The sequence below is a fragment of the Hippopotamus amphibius genome, chromosome 3, assembly GCF_030028045.1.
Source record: "Hippopotamus amphibius kiboko isolate mHipAmp2 chromosome 3, mHipAmp2.hap2, whole genome shotgun sequence".
Lineage (NCBI taxonomy): Eukaryota > Metazoa > Chordata > Mammalia > Artiodactyla > Hippopotamidae > Hippopotamus > Hippopotamus amphibius.
Genome location: NC_080188.1, coordinates 69226703 through 69246011, shown reverse-complemented (window position 1 = coordinate 69246011; position 19309 = coordinate 69226703). Strand labels below are relative to the sequence as shown.

At 37.1% G+C, this 19309-nt stretch overlaps 1 protein-coding gene across 5 annotated transcripts in view; it reads left to right on the top strand.

Moving 5' to 3' along the window:
* The window catches only part of EMCN (endomucin), a 107365-nt gene that overhangs the window by 48809 nt on the left and 39247 nt on the right, over positions 1–19309 (top strand). For 4 of the 5 annotated variants that reach the window (XR_009052827.1, XR_009052825.1, XR_009052824.1 and 1 more), the window contains exon 3: positions 10799–10909. The exons of the other annotated variant lie outside the window; for it this stretch is intronic. Coding sequence is in view for 1 of the 4 variants with exons in the window: in XM_057729334.1 (XP_057585317.1) it covers positions 10799–10909 (111 nt within the window). In the remaining 3 variants the exon portion in view is untranslated. The remainder of the gene's footprint in view (positions 1–10798; positions 10910–19309) is intronic. 5 annotated transcript variants of the gene reach the window in all.

Genomic DNA, 19309 nt, shown 5'->3' with positions numbered 1-19309 from the left:
GTAACATGTATCTGTGGTTTATTCTTTTTTATAACTAAATGATATTTCATTGTGTAGATAGACCACATTTTGTTTATGTATTTATCAGTTGGTGGGCATTTGGGTTGTTTCTACTTTTTGCCTATTGTAAATAATGATGCTAAGGACATGTATGTACATTTTTGGGGGGGACCATTTGTTTTCATTTATCTTGGGTACTGTCAAAAATTAATAAACAGGAACCTCAATATTTTAAATAGAGTTAATGAGCCAGAAGAGGGAGGTCTCACACTCTGGGATAATAGCAGAGCCCTACAGGAAGAAGGAAGACTCCTCTTCTTTCCTGTCAAGGACTCAATCAATGAAAAGCCATGGACTCTGTTTACTATAGCCCTTCCCACTTCTTTTTCCCCTCTATGAAAATGTTCTTCCCTTGCCATGTGGGAACTTGCATGTGATTCGTCATGATTGCTGATCCTGAATTGCAGTTCTCTTCTGATCCCAAATAAATGCAACTTTGCTGGAGAAATATCTGGCAGTCCATTGGTTTCAGGTCAACAGTGAATACCTTGAAGTGGAATTGTGGAGTCATATGGTAACTCTATGTTTAACTTCCTGAGGAACTGATTTCCAAAGCAACTGCACTATATTACATTCCCACCAGAAATGTATAAGGGTACCAATTCTTTATTTTCTAGCCAATACTTGTTGTTGTCTGTCTTTTCTGTCATAGCCATTCTAGTGTGTATGGAATGGTATCTCACTGAGAGGTCATGATTCACATTTTCCTAAGGACTAATAGTGTTGAGCGTCTTTATAGATGCTAATAGAACATTTGTATATCTTCTTTGGAGAAATGTCAATTCAAATTATTACCAAAAAAAATTGGGCTATTTCGTTTGTTACTGTTGAGCTGTAAGAGTTTTTATTTAATGTATTTTAGAGACTAGACCTTTTTTGGATAGATAATTTGCAAATATTTTCTCCCATTCTGTAGGCTGTCTTTTAATTTTCTTTAAGGTATACTTTGAAGCACTAAAATCTCTAATTTTGATAAAGTAAAATTTACTTGTGTTTTCTTTTGTCATGTAGAGGAGGCAATACTTTACCTCTACCGATCCTAGGTTTCAGATGGGAATTTTGAAGAAAAAGACTAACTAACAAGAGAAAAACAGTTTATTAACACATATAGTGCATATCACTTAAAAAACTTAAAACACAGAGTAAGTCAAAAGAGTGGCATAAAATTTCAGTTTACATAGCATCTTCAATAAAAATTGTAAATTTGCAAAAATAAGACAAGCCAAAGGAAAGCAGTTTAGGCTTCCAAGGTGGCAAACTAAGGGAAGGTCAATATATGGAAGGAAACTAAAAAGTAAGGTTTGTTTGCTGATTCCTCTGTTGCCTTCTCTGCACTGTCTGTCTCTAGTAAAAGGAAAATTCATATCCTGCCTTTTTCTGCATTTGCTACTTCTTAATTGCATTCAGTTGAAAATAACTTTTATATCAAATATGCATATTTTGGGGTGACATGTTATGCTTTCCTTCAGTAGTTTGTGCAGTGGATCAAATCAGAGAAATAATTGCTCGATTCAAGATCACAAAGATTTAGACCAATGTTTTCTTCTGTTTTATTCACTCTATTGCTAGTGTAAATGGAATCATTTTCCTCAATTCTAGGTCATTTGAATTTCAACAATCCACTCATAGGGGTTTGGTTAAGTAAATTATAATACATGGATTAAAAAGAAGGAAGGTAGCTCTAAAATACACCATCATAAAAATATGTCTAATGTATGAAGTGTTTAATGCACTTTGCACAATCATACCTCAATAAAGTGTTTTTAAAAAAATAAGTAAATAAAAATGAGTCTATTTTGTCTGTTATGAGTATTGCTACCCCATCTTTCTTTTCATTTTCATTTGCATAGAATACACTTATCCAGTGTCACTTTCAGTCTGTGTATGTCTTTAGATCTGAAGTGAGTCTCCTATAGGCAGCATATATGTGGGTCTTTTTTTTTTGTTTTCTGTTTTTGTTTCTTGGGTTTTTTTTTAAAGCTCTTTATTGGAATATAATTGCTTTACACTGCTGTACCAGTTTTTGCTGTACAACAAAGTAAATCAGCTGTATTTATACATATATCCCCATATCCCTTCCCTCCTGCGACTCCTTCCCACCTTCCCTGTTCCAACCCTCTAAGTCATCACCCATCATTGAGTTGATCTCCCTGTGTTATGCAGCAGCTTCCCACTAGCTATCTATTTTACATTTGGTAGTGTATATATGTCTATGCTACTCTCTCACTTCGTCCCAGCTTCCCCTTCGTCCCCACCCCAACCCCGCCGCATGTCCTCAAGTCCATTCTCTACATCTGCATCTTTATTCTTGCCCTGTCACTGGGTTCTTCAGTAACATTTTTTTAGATTCCATGTATATGAGTGTATATACGGTATTTGTTTTTCTCTTTCTGGCTTACTTTGCTCTGTATGACAGACTGTAGGTCCATCCACCTCCCTACAAATAACTAGTTTTATTCCTTTTTATGGCTGAGTAATATTTCCATTATATATTTTGTTTTGTTTTTTTAATCCATTCAGCCACTCTATGTCTTTTGATTGGAAGCTTTAATTCATTTACATTTAAAGTAATTATTGATAGATATGTATTTATTTTCATTTTGTTAATAGTTTTCTGGTTGTTTTGTACTTCATTTTTTCCTTTCTTCTTCTTTTGCTCTCTTATGATTTGATGACAATCTTTAGTGTTATGTTTGGATTTCTATTTTTTGTGTGTCTCTATTACAGATTTTTGGTTTGTGGTTATCATGAGGTTTATATATAACTTTTTCTCTCTATATATATGTTTAATATTTTTGACATCAACTTTTTTGTTTTAGGTATCTCTTAAATACTTACTGTTGATATAGATGATTTTACTGATTTGTCTTTTAACTTTCCTACTAGCTTTATAAGTGGTTGGTCTACTACCTTTACTGTATGTTTTCTTTTACCAATGAGATTTTTACTTTTATAATTTCCATATTTCTAGTTGTGGTCTCTCCTACTTCACTTAGGGACGTCACTTTGACATTTCTTGTAGAGCTGGTTTAGTGGTGCTGAACTCTTTTAGCTTTTGCTTGTCTGTAAAACTCTCTCTTCTTCAAAACTGAATGATATGTTTTCCAGTTAGATTATTCTTGTTGTAGGTTTTTTCCTTTCATTACCTTGAATATATCATGCCACTTCCTTCTGACCTACAAAGATTCTGCTGAAAAGTCAGCTCATAATCTTATGGGAGTTCTCTTCTATGTAACTAGTTGCTTTTCTCTTGATGCTTTTAAGTTTTTCTCCTTATCTTTAACATGTCATTTTAATTATAATGTTTCTTGCTGTGAACAACTTTGGGTTCATCTTATTTGGAACTCTCTGTACTTCCCAGACCTGAATACTTGTTTCCTTTCCTGGGTTAAGGGAGTTTTCAGCTATTACTTCTTCAAATATGTTCTCTGCTTCTTTCTCTCATTTTTCTCTTTCTAGGACACCCTATAATGTGAATGTTAGTATGCTTGATCTTGTCCCAGAGGTCTCTTAAACTGTCCTAATTTTTAAAAATTCTTTTGTTCTTTTTTATGTTCAGCTTCAGTGATTTTTCACTACTCGGTTTCACTGATCGGTCCTCTGTATCATCTAATCTCCTGTTGATTCCTTCTAGTGTATTTTTTATTTCAGTTATTACATTCTCCAGCTCTGTTTGGTTCTTCTTTATACTGTCTTTTTATTAAACTTCTTACTAGGATCATTCATTCTTCTCCCAAGTTCATTGAACATCTTCAAGACCATTACCTCGAGCTCTTTATCATGTAGATTGCTTAACTCTATTTCACTTAGTTCTTCTTCGTGGGTTTTGTCTTATTCCTTCATGTGGAACACATGCCTTTGTCTCTTCATTTTGTCTAATTCGATATGTTTATTTCCATGTATTATGGAGGTTGGTTATATTTTCCAATCTTTGAGAAGTGGCCTTACGTAGGAGACATCCTATGGGGCTCAGCAGCACACTCCCTTCTGGTCACCAGAGCGATATGTTCTAGGGGTGCTCCCTGTGTTGACTGTGTGGGCCCTTCTGCTGCGGTGGAGCCAACTACTGTAAACACACTGGTAGGCAGGGCTGGTCTCCAGGCCAGTTGGCTGCCAAGCTGAAACTCATGTGGTGGCTGCCAGCCCACTGGTAGGTAGGGCCAGGATCTGGCATGGCTGGCTGTGTGACCCAGGAGGTCCCAAGGCTGGTACCTGCCTGCTGGTAGACAGGACCAGGTCCCAGTGTGGCTGGCTGTGCAACCTGGGGAGTCCCAGGGCTGGTGACAGCCTGTTGGTAGGTGGGGTTGGCTCCCGGAGCAGCTGGCTGCAGGGCTCCAGGGCTCTTGGAGCTGGTGCCTGCCCGCCAGTGAGTGGGTGAGCCCTTGGCACTTAAAGGCTGAAGGGAGGACTCCAAAACTGTGCTTGTCAGCACCAGCATCCTCATGGTAGAACAAGCTCCCCGGAATGTTTGCTGCAGCATCTGTGTTCCTAAGGGGAGTCCTAGTTGCTTCCTGCCTCTCTGTGGGGCTCTTTAAGATCAGCAAATGAATCTAACCCAGGCTCCTTTCAGATTACTGCCTCTGTACTGGAACTCGGAGCATGTGAAATTTTGCGTGAGCTCTTTAAGAGTGGAGTCTCTGTTTCCTATAGCTCTTGGCTCTCCATACACAAGCCCTGCTGGCCTTCAAAGCCAGATGTTCTGCGCACTACTCATTTTTCTGGGAGTGCAAGACCTGCAGGCGACAGAGCCCAGTGTGGAACTCAGACCCCTTGCTCCTGGGGAGAACCTCTGCAGATGAGATAATCCTCCTGCTTGTGTGTCACCTCTCTGTGGGTGCGGGTCTTGCCTACACTACATCTCCACCTCTACTACCTGTCTTGTTGTGGTTCCTTCTTTGTCTCTTTAGTTGTGGAAAATCTTTCCTGCTGTTCTTCAGGTCACTTTCATAGATAGTTGCTCTGTAAATAGTTGTAATTTTGCTGTACCTGCAGGCAGAGGTGAGCAGGATCTTTCTATGTCATCATCTTGCCAACACTTCGGGATGTATTATCATTTTTTAAAGATTATTTTTAAATTATTATTTAAAACCAAAAAAAAAACCCCCCTGAGTTTCAGAAAGGTTACATGACAACAAAAAAAAGCACAAAATTCATAATAACAATTTGGAATTTGAAAGTTGGTCTTTTAATTTCAAATGTTTCTCTCCATTGAACTAATTCATAATCAACTATTACTTAATGAATATTATTATTTTAATCTCAGTTATTTACAGTTGGCTATTAAATAGTGAGCCCCTCAGGTATTAACAGTGCTTATACAGCATCTTTCCTTCCTACACAAAGTAGTCACAGAATTCTGTAACTTTTTGCCTTTCTTTTCTCTTTTTGGTGTATGCTCTGGTTCTTCCTCTGCTTTTAGGCTTTGGGTAGGATTTCCAGCCTGTTATTTCTTTTATGTTGCTCCTTGAAGTGAAAAACATATACACACAAATGTAAACACACACAACAAACTTGTTAGCATTGTGTTTAAAAAGAGAGTAAATAAGTCCAAGTGAAAGGTGATATTCTTGAACATAGTCTAGAAACATTATTAGCACATGAATTTCACAATAACAAAAATTCTTGTTATTTCTGCCTACCCTGATGTTGTTCATCTTACTTTCAGACAAGGTCTGATTTTAGGACCCTCATTATTAAGGCACTGAATTGCCTAAAATTGTTTGTAATTAGCAGAAAAGTTTCCTCATAAAATCTTTTGAGGAAGTCCAAAATGTGAATCTATCAGACAAATAGAAGTTGAAACGCCCAGTTTACAGTAGTGTAGTGGTGGTATATGTAGTGTGGGATGTTAGCCATTTCTCTCTCTTACCACCAAAGACAGCCTGTGACGCTTCCCCACTGAGCCCTTAGGGCTTTAGTAGTACAGTTAAAATTTACTGAGATAAGTCATTTTTTTGTTTATTTAAATTCTATTCATAATAAAATTAAAAAAGAGCATGTATCCTACAACTGGAAAACAAACAAAGCAACTTTCTATCACCTACCACCTGAGCTGGGAATAACCCCATTGGTAATTGTGAACTACAGTTTTCAAAAGGGTCAGCTCACATGTTTGAGAAGCTTTTACTGTCCTCATAAGCATTGTGGCTGGATTTTCACATGTAAGACCTTATGGATAAATACGGTCAATAGATATGAGAAAATAAAGAAGATGCTCCTACCAGTATTTGCTCTGGCTCCAAGAAACATTATTAAAATAGAGTTTAAAGAAATAGAAAGTCAGTATCTATTCATTAGTGAAGTTGCTAAAAAAGAAGGAAGGGATTAAAATATTACTACATTGCTCCGAGGTCAGCAAATACCCTGACCCACTTGATTTGGGGGATATATAATGCAAAAAGCCACTCTAAGTACAGATGTAAGATTATCAATGACCTAGGATCAGTCGCAAGTTCCTATATGAGCTTACCTTGGTAAATTGGGTTAGAAAATCAGTAGATCTGGAGACACCTAAACACCCTATCAGGGCAGGCTTAAGCAGCAGGGAGCTCTCAGTGGTCCCCTCTGACCTACTTTCCTGGGGTTATACTTCATGGTATTTGATGGTTTTGCAAGAGGTAGGACAACGCCAAACACGCAATTCCAAAGGACCCTTCCTTAATCTACCCTCTAAATAATATGGAAAAGAAAAAGGTAATAGAAAATTTACATAGAGATAAAACTTTGCCCTCTTCTTGTCTGCCACTGAAAACTATAGTCCTACTTCACCGTCACCATTTTGTGCTTCTCCAGAACCTCTGGGGACCCAGTACAATCTGGTTTCATGATGAGCCCCTCTTTCTCAGGACTGAGTACTGGCGGAAATGCCATCTTACAATCTCCTTGAATTGTTGAGGTGTTTGGCGAACACTCCCTCACATCATCCCCCTTGGCCTTAGCCTTTTAACTTATTTACATTCTGAGGTAATCCTTTCCACTCCAAGGGAGGTGTTCAGAAGAATCCAAGCAAAATCCCTTATGAAGCTTCTTTTCTAGTCTTTGCCACTGTTTTGACACATCTCCCTAGGACCATTGGTATAAATATTTAGGGTCCTCACAATCTTTCTTTGGACTCTTTAATATTACCTCAAAAATCATTTAAATGAATCAGGACATTAATTAAGTTTATCCCAGCTACCCTCATTGTTATAGGTACATAATTTCTATGAAGCACTAGTCCATAAAATGATCCCTGAAAATGGAGCTACTTGGGCAATTGTTTTCGAAAATACTACCCTCCTGGGGTTTTACAGTGCACAATAACATTTTAAAAAATTCTCAGTAATCCTAACACAAAGACATTCAATTGGTGTTTTTTAAAAATCTATGCAGCTCCAAATAATTTGACTATAAAAGCATTTTTTAACATAAACAAAATAACATGCCAGAGTACCAGTATTCTATAGCACATGTTTTAGTAAATGTTACCTTTGTCAAAAATTCACTTATCCCATATTCTATTTCTGCAGATAAAGTGACCACACAAGAAGCTTTTGTTATGTGCATTGGATAAAACAATACTGCAAGTCAAATTATGTAATTTCAAAGGAATAAAGCTGCTTAATCCCCTTTCCTGCACAATTTAACTCCATAAATCCTCCCCTTCAAGTTAGTCTGTTGTAAACACACCTTAAATTCTTAGTATAATTAATGTCCACATTTGTTGCTTACTCCCAAAACTTTAATCTCCCAAAACATACAAAAGGAATCTCACATTGATAATACCAAGACAGATTATAAAACAGCCCAGGGCTTCCTAGGTGGCGCAGTGGTTAAGAATCCGCCTGCCAATGCAGAGGTCATGGGTTCGATCCCAGCTCCAGGAAGATCCCACATGCCACGGAGCAACTAAGCCCGTGTGCCAAAAAAAAAAAATAAAATAAAATAAAATAAAAAAAAAAAAAAAAAAAAAAAAAACAGCCCATGTTCCTCACACTCAATCTGCTTAGTTGTAGCCGCTGGTTCTAACTTAAGGCTCTGGTTGGAGTCAGATTCTCTTCTCCGCACTTATACTCTGGTATTGATAAGATTTTCTCAAGCATCTCTTGTATTAGATTCTCTTTATTCCAAGTTAAATATGGTTTGAAAATTCCTTATATTTTGTCTTTCATGCATTCCACTTATACCAGTTCTAAGATCTAAAAGAACATAAATTTTGAAAACACAAGTCCTAAAAGGAAAGCCACTATTATCTTGATGTTGTTATTTAAATTAGTATTTCTCAAGTAAAATAATGTTTGTCAAATCTAACACATGTATTATTACCTAGACTTACAGTGTGATTAACACCTGTAGACCACAGCTGATACATAGTGTTTTCTGGGGGAAAATATCCAGACAGAAAAACTGAAAGAGAGCAAACCCTATAAGTTTAAAGAACAGCTTTGAGATTGGTTTCCTTTTGCTCTGAGGGGTCAATCACTTCTTGGCAGAAGTGCAGAATCTACTACCTATGAACCTGAATGCAGTTGGGAACATTTTCCCAAGAAGATGTTAATACTAGACTTGATTCTCATATTTTAATAAATGTCAGTTACCCGTTTTCTTTTCTTCTGAGATTGGGACTTGAAACATTTAGTACACCAGTAAAATTTGAAAATTTATGGCTGTGGCAGCATTAGTCTGCACATTTTTCATTCTATTAACTTTTCATTCAATTCATCTTTCATTCTATTCTATTTTCATAGTCCACCATGGATATTTCTAAATATTTTGATTACTTTCAAAGCATTCCTGTCTCCTTCCATTGCCTAACTGACATTGTGTAATTGACAACCTGTCCTGCATTGAGTGTGGGCTCTAGTTCTACTCTCATTTGTAAAGTATATTCCAGATTAATAATAGGCAATTCTCTCAGTAAAATTTTTGGCATTGTATCCCCAGCTATTCCATTATCCTGCTCTTCTCTTTTTATTTTCGTAGATTGGCAGCTCCTCGCATCTTCCTTAGCTATATATTCTTTTTTTTCCCATCACCAAGCCTGTTGAGTCTGCTTTATACTAGGGAATTCTTCAGGCCATCAGGATAGCTTTTCCATGGTTTCCAATTTTAGCTCAGCAGAAGAATTCTTCTCTGAAGATTTCTGAAGTACTCCTGTTCTGATGTTTTCCAAGCATATGTTCTTGGAGTTCCAGTCAGAAGCAAAATCTTTATCCCCACATTCCTCCATCCTCAAGTGTTGAGCTTTTGTACCTTTCCCACTTCCATACAAAGATCAATTTCTGCTTTCCTGCTATAACAAGACATTTCTTTACTTCCTCAAATATCTCCCTCTCAATTTAATACTGCAAGATTCCTCTGAAGTTTGTGCCCATTTTCACTCATTCTTTCTCATATGCAGTGTTAATGCTATAGCCTATATTCAAATTTATTCACTTTCTTTGACATACATTTCCTAAAGGATTTTGCCTGAAGACATATTTACCCACTGCCTATGAGGTCTTCCTGCAAACTATCAACTTCTCCAGCATGAATCTCTCAATTACACTAAGAATTTGCATTACACCATAGATGCTTATTGCCATAGAATGAAAGCTGATTGGCACTTCTGGAAGGCATCAGCAATTCAGGCTTCCAGACCTCTTTGTGGTGGAAATCTATTAAACTACCTTCTCCCCTCCCCCACCCCCCAGAAGCTGGGACGAAGTGAGAGAGTAGCATTGACATATAAACACTACCAAATGTAAAATGGGTGGCTAGTGGCAAGCTGCTGCATAGCACAGGGAGATCAATTCAAAGCTTTGTGACTACCTAGAGGGATGGGATAGGGAGGGTGGGAGGGAGTCTCAAGAGGGAGGTGATATGGGGATATATGTAAACATATAGCTGATTCACTTTGTTGTACAGGAGAAACTAACACAACACTGTAAAGTGATTATACTCCAATAAAGATCTGAAAAAAAAAATGAAAAAAACTACCTTCCCCCTCATCTCCAGCCAACATCATATCTAGCTAACACTAAGCGTGTGTTAACCGGCATGCCTGTCTTTTGTTTAATAACTCAGTGTTCTCCATGCTAGACTTTGAAAATACTGAAGGTCATCAGTCATTTTGTTTTATAATATTTGTGCAAATATAGATTATTTAAAGTAATCTTATTCCAATGTTTTTTTTTTTTGAAAACTCAGCTTAGTTTTTCTTTGTTGTTAAAATTCCTTCCCCACCCCCACCCACCAAATGAACTAAATATGATTAAAAGTTTATTCTGTTTACTTACTGTTATCTCTCTCCTCCTGGCTATTCCATCTAGCTGAAAATTCTCTCCTAGACTGCATGGGAACCATGGTACCATTATCAACTACTTTTACTGCCTTATCACCCCCTTTCTAGGGTAGCTGAGCAACTAAGTTTTACATCAGAAAGATTTGGCTCTCTGTGACTGTGGGAAAATTATATAACTTTTCTGAGTCATACATAAAGCTGTGATCATAATTACTACTTAATTCATAAATTACACTTATGATCAAATGAAATAACCTATTTTAGACATATAGGAGAGAAATGTTCCTCCACTTTTAAAAATGTAGTTAACTGACTCATCAAAAGGCAGACATTAAAACACTGGACTTCTATATCTTGATCAGAAGACTTTAAGTAACAAATTTTCAAGTTGTAACTGGATGTTTATATTAATATTAATGATACTATCTAGTGATTGGTTATACCCCTGATGGCTACTCCTTCTTTTCACATAATTAGGATCTATAACCAAAGGTGTCACAAAGACTGAGTTCATCACTACAACAATAACAGTGACAAATTCTTCAGTTTCAAATGCTGTTTCAACATTACGAAATTCCCAATCCACGGGTAAGTACAAGAATTTGTGCTGAAATGTATTGGATAGAACTAAACTCAGAATGTTTTCCAGCCCACAGCTACCAAAAACCATACCTCACTTATATTCTCTCCTAGTCTCTACCAGATGGGACAACCATTTGGCAAGTTTGCTTTATACAGTGATACTTATTCCTCCATAGCCACAAATGAGTGGATGCCAAGGAAGATCAGTTCAAGCCTGGGCAATAATCTATGATATCACCTGGCACAAAAGGCTGAGCTTGGCCAAAAAACTAGACAACTTCAATGAAATGGAATAATTCTTAGAAAGAAACAAATTGCTAAAACTGACTCAAGAAGATAGGAAGATTAAAAGACCTAAAACAATTTAAGATTCTGCATTAGAAATTTAAAACGGGCCCATGAAGAAAACTCCAAGCAGGAAGGCTTCAAGTGTGAATTCTATAAAAATATTCACAAGAGAAGTAATACTAAGTCTTCTCAAACTCTTTCAGGATGTAGGGGAAACAGTACAAATAACTACCTGAGGCCAGTATTACCCTATCACCAAAGATAGAAAAGAATGAAAAGAAAAAGCACACAAAGAAAACTACAAGCCAATAATCTTCAGGAACACAGATACAAATATCCTTAATAAAATATTAGAAAAAAAGCAGCAACATATGAAAAGGGATATAAAACATGAACAAATGGGATTTATCCAGGAATGCAAGGTTGGTTTAAAATATGAAAACCAAGTGATGTAATACAACATATTAGTAGACTCAGTAAATGCAGAAAAAGCATTTGACAAGATATAACACCCACCCATAATTAAAACTCTCAATTAACTAGAAATAAAATGGAACTTCCTCAAACTGATAAAAGATATTTAGGAAAAACATACAGCAAGTGTCATATCTAATAGTGAAAGACTAACATTCCTTTTAAGATCTGGAACACAACAAAAATGTCCACGTTCACCAATTCTACTCAAAATTATAACCAGAGGTTCTAGATAGTACAATAAGCTGATAGATAGATAGATAGAGATAGATCCATTCATCCAGATTGGAAAGGAAGAAATAAAAGTGCTTTTCTAAGCAGACTATATCATTATCTATGTAGAAAACCCAAAGATTTCACAATAAAGCTACTAGAACTAATAAAGAGTATTCTATAGCACAGGATACAAGATATGCAAGAATAAATCATATTTCTTTATGTTAGCAATGGCAATTCAAAAATATTAAAGAAATAATTCCATTCATAATAGCATCAGAAAGAATAAAATATTTAAGAGTAAATTTAATAATAGAAATGCAAGATTTGTATACTGAACTATAAAAACACTTCTGTGAGAAATTAAGTAGTTGAAATTTCTGAGTTGGTGAACATGTGAAGATTTGAGGAGCGTGGTGAACCAGGAGAGGACGTGGAAGCTCCACGTCCTTTCTCCATACCTTGCCCTGTGCATCTTTTCCATCTGGCTGTTCCTGAGCTATATCCTTTCATAATAAGCCAGTAATCTAATTAGGTACCAGAGTGAATTATCAAGAAAGATTGTCCCCCTCAGTAGGGCTACTGGGTACCAGAATTAATAACTTTGCAGATCGGATTCCTTGCCCTGTGCTCTTTACTTTGTTCCGTGCTGCCACCTGCCTGAGTTTTTCGTCTTAGGTCAGATAGTCACAGGAGCATAACTGAACTAAGTAAGGCTAGTCAGTGGCACATCATCTGGAAGGTCTCTAATGGGTGTCTGGGACCCCAAAAAAGGACACATCACAGGGTCAGTTTCCAAGAAGAGGAGCAAAAGAACTAAGGGATCCCCAATGCCAAAGCAGAGCTGAGCCCCTTCTGATGACAAGCTGTGGACATTCACAGTGTGGAGCCTGGCATCAGAGCACATCTGGGAGATGTGGCAGGTGTGAGTCTGCCGGCCAGACTGGGAGGGGAAGGCAATTTGTGCACTTTTAATGTAATGCACACACAATTTAAATAATACATTTATTGTAGCATTACGTGAAAAGACCACTAGTTAGTGATTCAAACAAGCCCACTAAGGATCAAAATAGAAAAAGTTTTATTAGTACAATTACATCTGGTACTTGAGCAAAGAAATCAGTTTTTCCTACTGCCAGTGGGAAAGTGCTAATGAGACACAAAAATGGCATCATTTTGATTCTAACTTCAGCCACACAAAGCCATTTCAAGGGTTCATAGGAAAGAGGGAATCCCGGGGTGGGGTGAGGGGAGTAGAATGTGAGTACTGTTGCTGCTGTATGTTTAAAAATTTTTTAAAGCCAGTGAATAAACGTTTTGACCATTTGCTCCCTTAACTTTTATACTGTAATAATCTACCGTCAATTTTCATAACAAATATGTTTGTTTCTAAGTATATACTCATCAACAAAGAGAGAAATAGAGAAAAATTAAATGCAAACAGAAACATTTTCCCTAACCATATATTAAATTGTTAATAAAGCACACAAAAAACCCAAAAAGAATCCAAGTACTTTAAACAACACCGTCTTAACTGCACACCCTCCTCAGTAGAACAGATAAAGAGTCAGGGAGAAAAGAAAAACAATGCAAAGAAATCCTGAAATTCTCTTGATGAGTTTGTTTTATTGAAATGAATATAGCAAATCTAAATACTTGGCATAAGATTGAAAAAACATATAGCTGTGTTCTCAAGGTGAAAAGGGGAGATACAAATACAGAATGGGGGAAGGAAAAAAACACTGCATTATCAGATTGAAACTGAAGGCATCAGAAAACCTCATGATTAAAATACAAATATATATTTAACATTAAAAGAATAAATAAATAAATAAATGATAAATAAATAAAAATAAACAAACATTACAAGTTCATGGATTGGAAGACTTGATATTTTAAGATGGCATTTCTTTCCAAGCTGATCAATAATTGATAAAATAGTCAATGCAATCCCTACTAGAATACCAGCAAGTTTTTCCCCTAGAAATTGATCAGCCAATCCTAAAACATATATGGAAATGAAAAGGACCTAGAATAGCCAAAAGGCTTTTGAAAAAAAAGAACAAAGTTGGAAGATTCAAACACAGCCAATTTCAAAACTTACTCTAAAGCTATCGTAATCAAAAACAGGGTGTGGTGAGTTAATGTGGTAAGAACAGTATTATTCATCACAGTCAAACACTGAACACAATCCAAATGTCCATTAACTGGTGAAACAGAATATCTCATTGGCTTTTCCATTTGGAATGCATTTGAAATATTCTGCAACATGGGATATCCATATAATAGAATACTATTCAGCAATTTAAAGAGACAAAATAGTGATACATGCTGTAACAGCATAAATCTCAAAAACATTATGCAGTGGAAGAAGCCTTTCACAAAATCCAATATATATGATTCCATTTCTGTGAAATATCCAGAAAGGATATTTTTATAGGAACAGAAGCAGATAAGTGCCTACACCTAGAGATGGGCCTGGGGATTGACAGCAGAAAGGCTCAAGGAAGTTTTTTGTGTTGAAGAAAATGTTCTAAAACTGGACTATAGTGATGGTCACACAACTCTGTAAATTTACTAAATATTGTTGGGTTGTATACGTAAAATGAGTACATTAAGTGGTGAGTTTCCAAATAAAGATTTGTTTAAAAACAAAAAGAAAGAAAATGTTGATCTAGGCCAATCAGATTTCCTTCCTGGGTAATCTGAACTAGAAAACCCAAACAAACCAAAAAGCAGGGGGAACTGTAGTAGCAAGGTTTTAGCAGTGTGTGTCTGAGACAGCCATGGTGATTCGTGTGCACCACTACGACATGAGGAGGCAGGTATTATGAGTAAGTAGAGGAGAATGAGTTAGTAGAGAGGAATGGAGAGAGATTATGTGGGGAAATGGAGAGACCCCACGAGCAAGATTAAGCTGATCAGCAGAGACAGAGGAAATAGCAGGACCTGGAGATCCCCTGATTCCTGACAGTTTTCCAATTCCAGTCCACATGTATCTCCACAACAAGCACTTCCTTTATTCTAGCCTCCGTGACTGGAAGTAATCTGTACTTTTAATCAAAATATCCTGACTAGAAAAGCTAGTAATCTTCTATAAGAGCCTTATCAGATCTTGTTCATTATAAATAATGGATGTATTTTTGGCATACCCATAACCCTTAATAAGAAGCAGCTACAGGTGACTCAGTCTCCAAGCCTCTTCTTGGGAGTCCTCTAAGGTAGAAGGAGACAGCAAATGGGAACCATGGACGTCCAAGGCCCGCTCTTGTCTAGAAACATATTGAGAACCTTCATTTTCCCCTTTTTTATTGTAATCATCTAAGGCACGACATAAAAGTTTATCCAGAAGGAGTGTAATTTCACACCATAATTGTAAACTGATAATTTTACTTAATAAGTCACCACATAAAGGAATTGGAAGAGGAGGGTCATTTTTCCTTCATAAGAAGATTTCTTTGTGGTAGTGTTTTGGGCTCTGATAACTAGAACCTATTTTGTAGGCAATATATGTCTGAAAAGTACCTTTGGCAGACCAAAACCTCATCCATCTCATAACATGATTGCCCCCAATACAAACAAGAATAAAAAGTGAATCTGCATCTGTGCAGCAGCTGAGGATTACACTCAAATAATTTGTACTTTGCACTAACACCCAGCCAGTTAATGCCTGATGCAGAAAATGTCATTCAAGGACTATGGTTTATTAAAACTAGCACTTTTACAGAAGTCTGTGGTCAGTTCCATGGATCACTTAAGATCCCTATTTCTGCCTCGGTTCATGCAATAAAATGGCCTCTGCATCTCAGTTCTGGGGACTCTTGTATTTATTGAGCCTCTAAACACAATTTGAAGCGGCTTTCTTCCAAGTACTTAAAACAATACACCCACAAAGCCATTTCTTAAAAAATGAAACACCCTGGAAAGCAAGATACTGAAAGAAGGGTATTTACTGCTGCTCTTTGCATTTGCCATTTGATTAACCAGTTCTATATTAAGTTCTTTAGATATTTTGTTACAAAACTCATTCCTTGGGCAGCCATCTTCCCTAGATCTTTCTCATTCCTCAGAGTGCTTCCTGCTAAGCAAGGACTCCACTTTTTATAATGAGTTTGCACACATTTCCATCTGCATCTGATGAGACTAGGAGTCTGCCCAGATTCCTGGTTAGCAGGGAATGCTCCCTTTCCTTCTCCATCCCTCAAACACCCAAACATTCAAAATTAATGGAGCCAAGACAGAGAAGCAGAAAGAGAACAAAACAATCTATTGGCAGGGGAAGGTTGGACACCTCTTAAACATATGGGCAATGGATCCTTGGATAGTGACTATCAGATAAAAGCATTGCGAGTTCATTATCTCAAAAGCAGGCTTGATTTAGAGAAGAGTTACTGAGGTCTGTTGCTTTACTCCCTAGAAAGGTAGAATGTAGATCGAAAAAACATGTCAAAACATTTCTAATTATTACCCATTCTCTTAAAGTTGTATGTAGTTCTCCCGTTTTATTCTTTTATTCTGCTTGAAAAAGACAAATTTCTAGAACACAAGGACTTTTAGGACAGAAATCCTTATTCATTCAGTGATCTGACTTTAGAAAGAAATGAGGGCCCTTTGGATTAATTAGTGAATTAATTTATTCACTAAAAAGCTTTTGGAGAGCATCAGTGACCTGACAGGCTCCCTAGCTTCTGGAAATTGCCTTGGCTTATAGATATATCACTGTAATCTCTGCTTCCATCTTCACATTGCCTTTTTCCCTGTGTGTCTACACGTGGCCTTCTTCTCTGTGTCTCCTCCTCTGTGTCTTCTCTTTTTATAAAGATACTTTCATGGGATTTTGGGCCCACTCTAATCTTGAATGATTTCATCTCAAGATCCTTAATTACATTGATAAAGATCCTTTCTCTAAGGTCATAGTCACAGGTTCCAGGTACACATATCTTTCCAAGGCAGCTGGGGGAGGGGGATGTCACCATTTAACCCACTCCAGCCCATGTCCTGAATTTACCCTTGTTATCACTAGATTTTGTCACCCATGTACTTGTCGTTGTCTATATGTGGGACTACCTCACTGGGCACTGAGGGGTGATTCAAAAGAAATGTCAATCACGGGAGTCCCCATCTTCCAATATCTAAACTGTGAAGAAATTGAATGTAAAACTCTGTTGTAAAACTACAAATCTTCTCCTCTCCCTGAGTTCCCTGTTTTTGCCAATGGCTTACAAACGTGGCAACCTCTCTGACTCTTCTTTTTTCATTTCCATTGCATACCTGATGGTCTCTGAAGAGAGAAGAGAAAAGTAAGAGGAAGATGGAGGGGAGAAAGCAAAATAGATGCTTTTCTTGCTGGAAACTTAATCATTCAGATATCTATAACCAGATTTGAAAGTAGGCATGGTTCATACTGTAAGAGATTGATAGGGACGGAGAGACTGTTGCTCTTTCTCCTTTTAGTGGATTCTGATTTAGCTGAGAAAGAATGTGGAATAAGATTATAGGTAGAAGACAAATTGAGATGGGCAGGTGCCCGTACATAACACTATTAAGGCAAGTGTGCAGATAAAAATACTTCTAGGGGTTTGTCACGTCAGAGCTTCTGCTGCCACAGGACATACAATATTACAGACTTGAAATCTGAAGGGAAAATCTGACTTTTGTTAAGTAGAAATGAGTAATATTTGTAAGTAATCAGTAGGTTTAGTCAGAATTAATAACATTTATATGTAACAAATAATTTATCATATATGTTTCCTTTTTGCATAATTTATCCTAGTCTAGTTTGGAGTTTAAGACAAAATCATATATAATTGTATAATAAACAAGTAGCCACTTTAGATATACTACTGGTTGAACATGAGAATGGCCTCTGCCGCAGCCTGTGCTTTTCAAGGCACCACACCCTTCTTAAAATAAATAAAAGGGCTCTCTGATCATGCCAAAAGGAAGTTAGTTTATTGATTATGAACAATGATTCTGAAATCAGATAGCTTAGGTTCAAATAATAGCACAACCATTTATTTGGACTGTGGCCTTTGGTAAGCTCCTTAACTTCTCTGTCTTTCAGTCTCCTTGTCCATAAAATAGCTGTAATAAGACTACATCCTTACAGGATTCATGTGAAGATGAAAAGAGATAAAAACATGTAAAGCTTAAAACAGTGTCTGGAAAGTAAACAATATATTTTAGTTATTATTTTATTAATGACAATCCTTACAAAAGCCAGGCAAAGTTGGTATTTATGATACCAGTTTCACAAATAAGGAAAGAGTTTCAGAAAGATTAAATGACCCGGCCAAGGTTAAATTAAAAGATGAAATTCAAACCCTGTTTTTCCTTGCCTTATATCCCATACCACACTTCTTCTCATTACAGCTATTTTACATAAGGTGTCTAAAGGAATTAGAAAACAACTAGCTTTTAATTGGGTGCATCATATGCTTGACAAGTAGGAGTTCAACAAATATAACACGAGAGACTGACGGACTGATGGGCTGACTGAACATAAACCTGTGGTTCTCACCAGGGTGGTTCTCTCGCTGTTGCCAGATTTATTCCTGACTGTGTGATTTGTTCATCCTGCCTTCCTCATCTGTATGGTCCTTCCTTCATCCCCTTGTCCTTCCTCCAATTGCTTATCCAAATTCTACACAACCGTCAAGAGCCTCTGCAAGATATTACCTCAGTATTTCCCACAGCTTAATAAGTGTTGCCAGATATGTACACCATCTGCACTGTTATTTATTTAGTACTTTCTTGAAATTGATGCACTTTTTATTCTTAAATTTGTTTGACAAGAAAATCATCATAAATGAAAAACCAGTTTGACTTGGCATAAACAGAAGCTAGAAAGTCACTATGATGTAAGCAAAATAAAATAGAATTCTAGCTAGATTTTATGGCTTGCCAAAGGCTCTGAGTTTGAGGCGTGCTCGTCCTTGTTTAAGAAATAAATCAGAACTTCATAGGTAGCGCAGTGGTTAGGAATCCACCTGCCAATGCAGGGGACACAGGTTTGATCCCTGCTCCAGGAAGATTCCACATGCCTCGGAGCAACTAAGCCCGTGCGCCACAACTGTTGAGCCTGCGCTTTAGAGCCCCAGAGCCACAACTATTGAGCTTGTGTGCCACAACTACTGAAGCCCATGAGCCTAGAGCCCATGCTCCGCAACAAGAAAAGCCACTGCAATGAGGAGGCTGCACACCACAACGAAGAATAGCCCCTGCTCGCCGCAACTAGATAAAGCCCGTGTGCAACAACGAAGACCCAACACAGCCAGTAAATAAATACATAAATAAATAAATTTATAAAGAAAAGAAGAAAGAAGGAAAGAAAGAAAGAAAGAAAGAAAGAGAGAGAGAGAGAGAGAGAAAGAAAGAAAGAAAGAAAGAAAGAAAGAAAGAAAGAAAGAAAGGGAGAAAGAAAGAAAG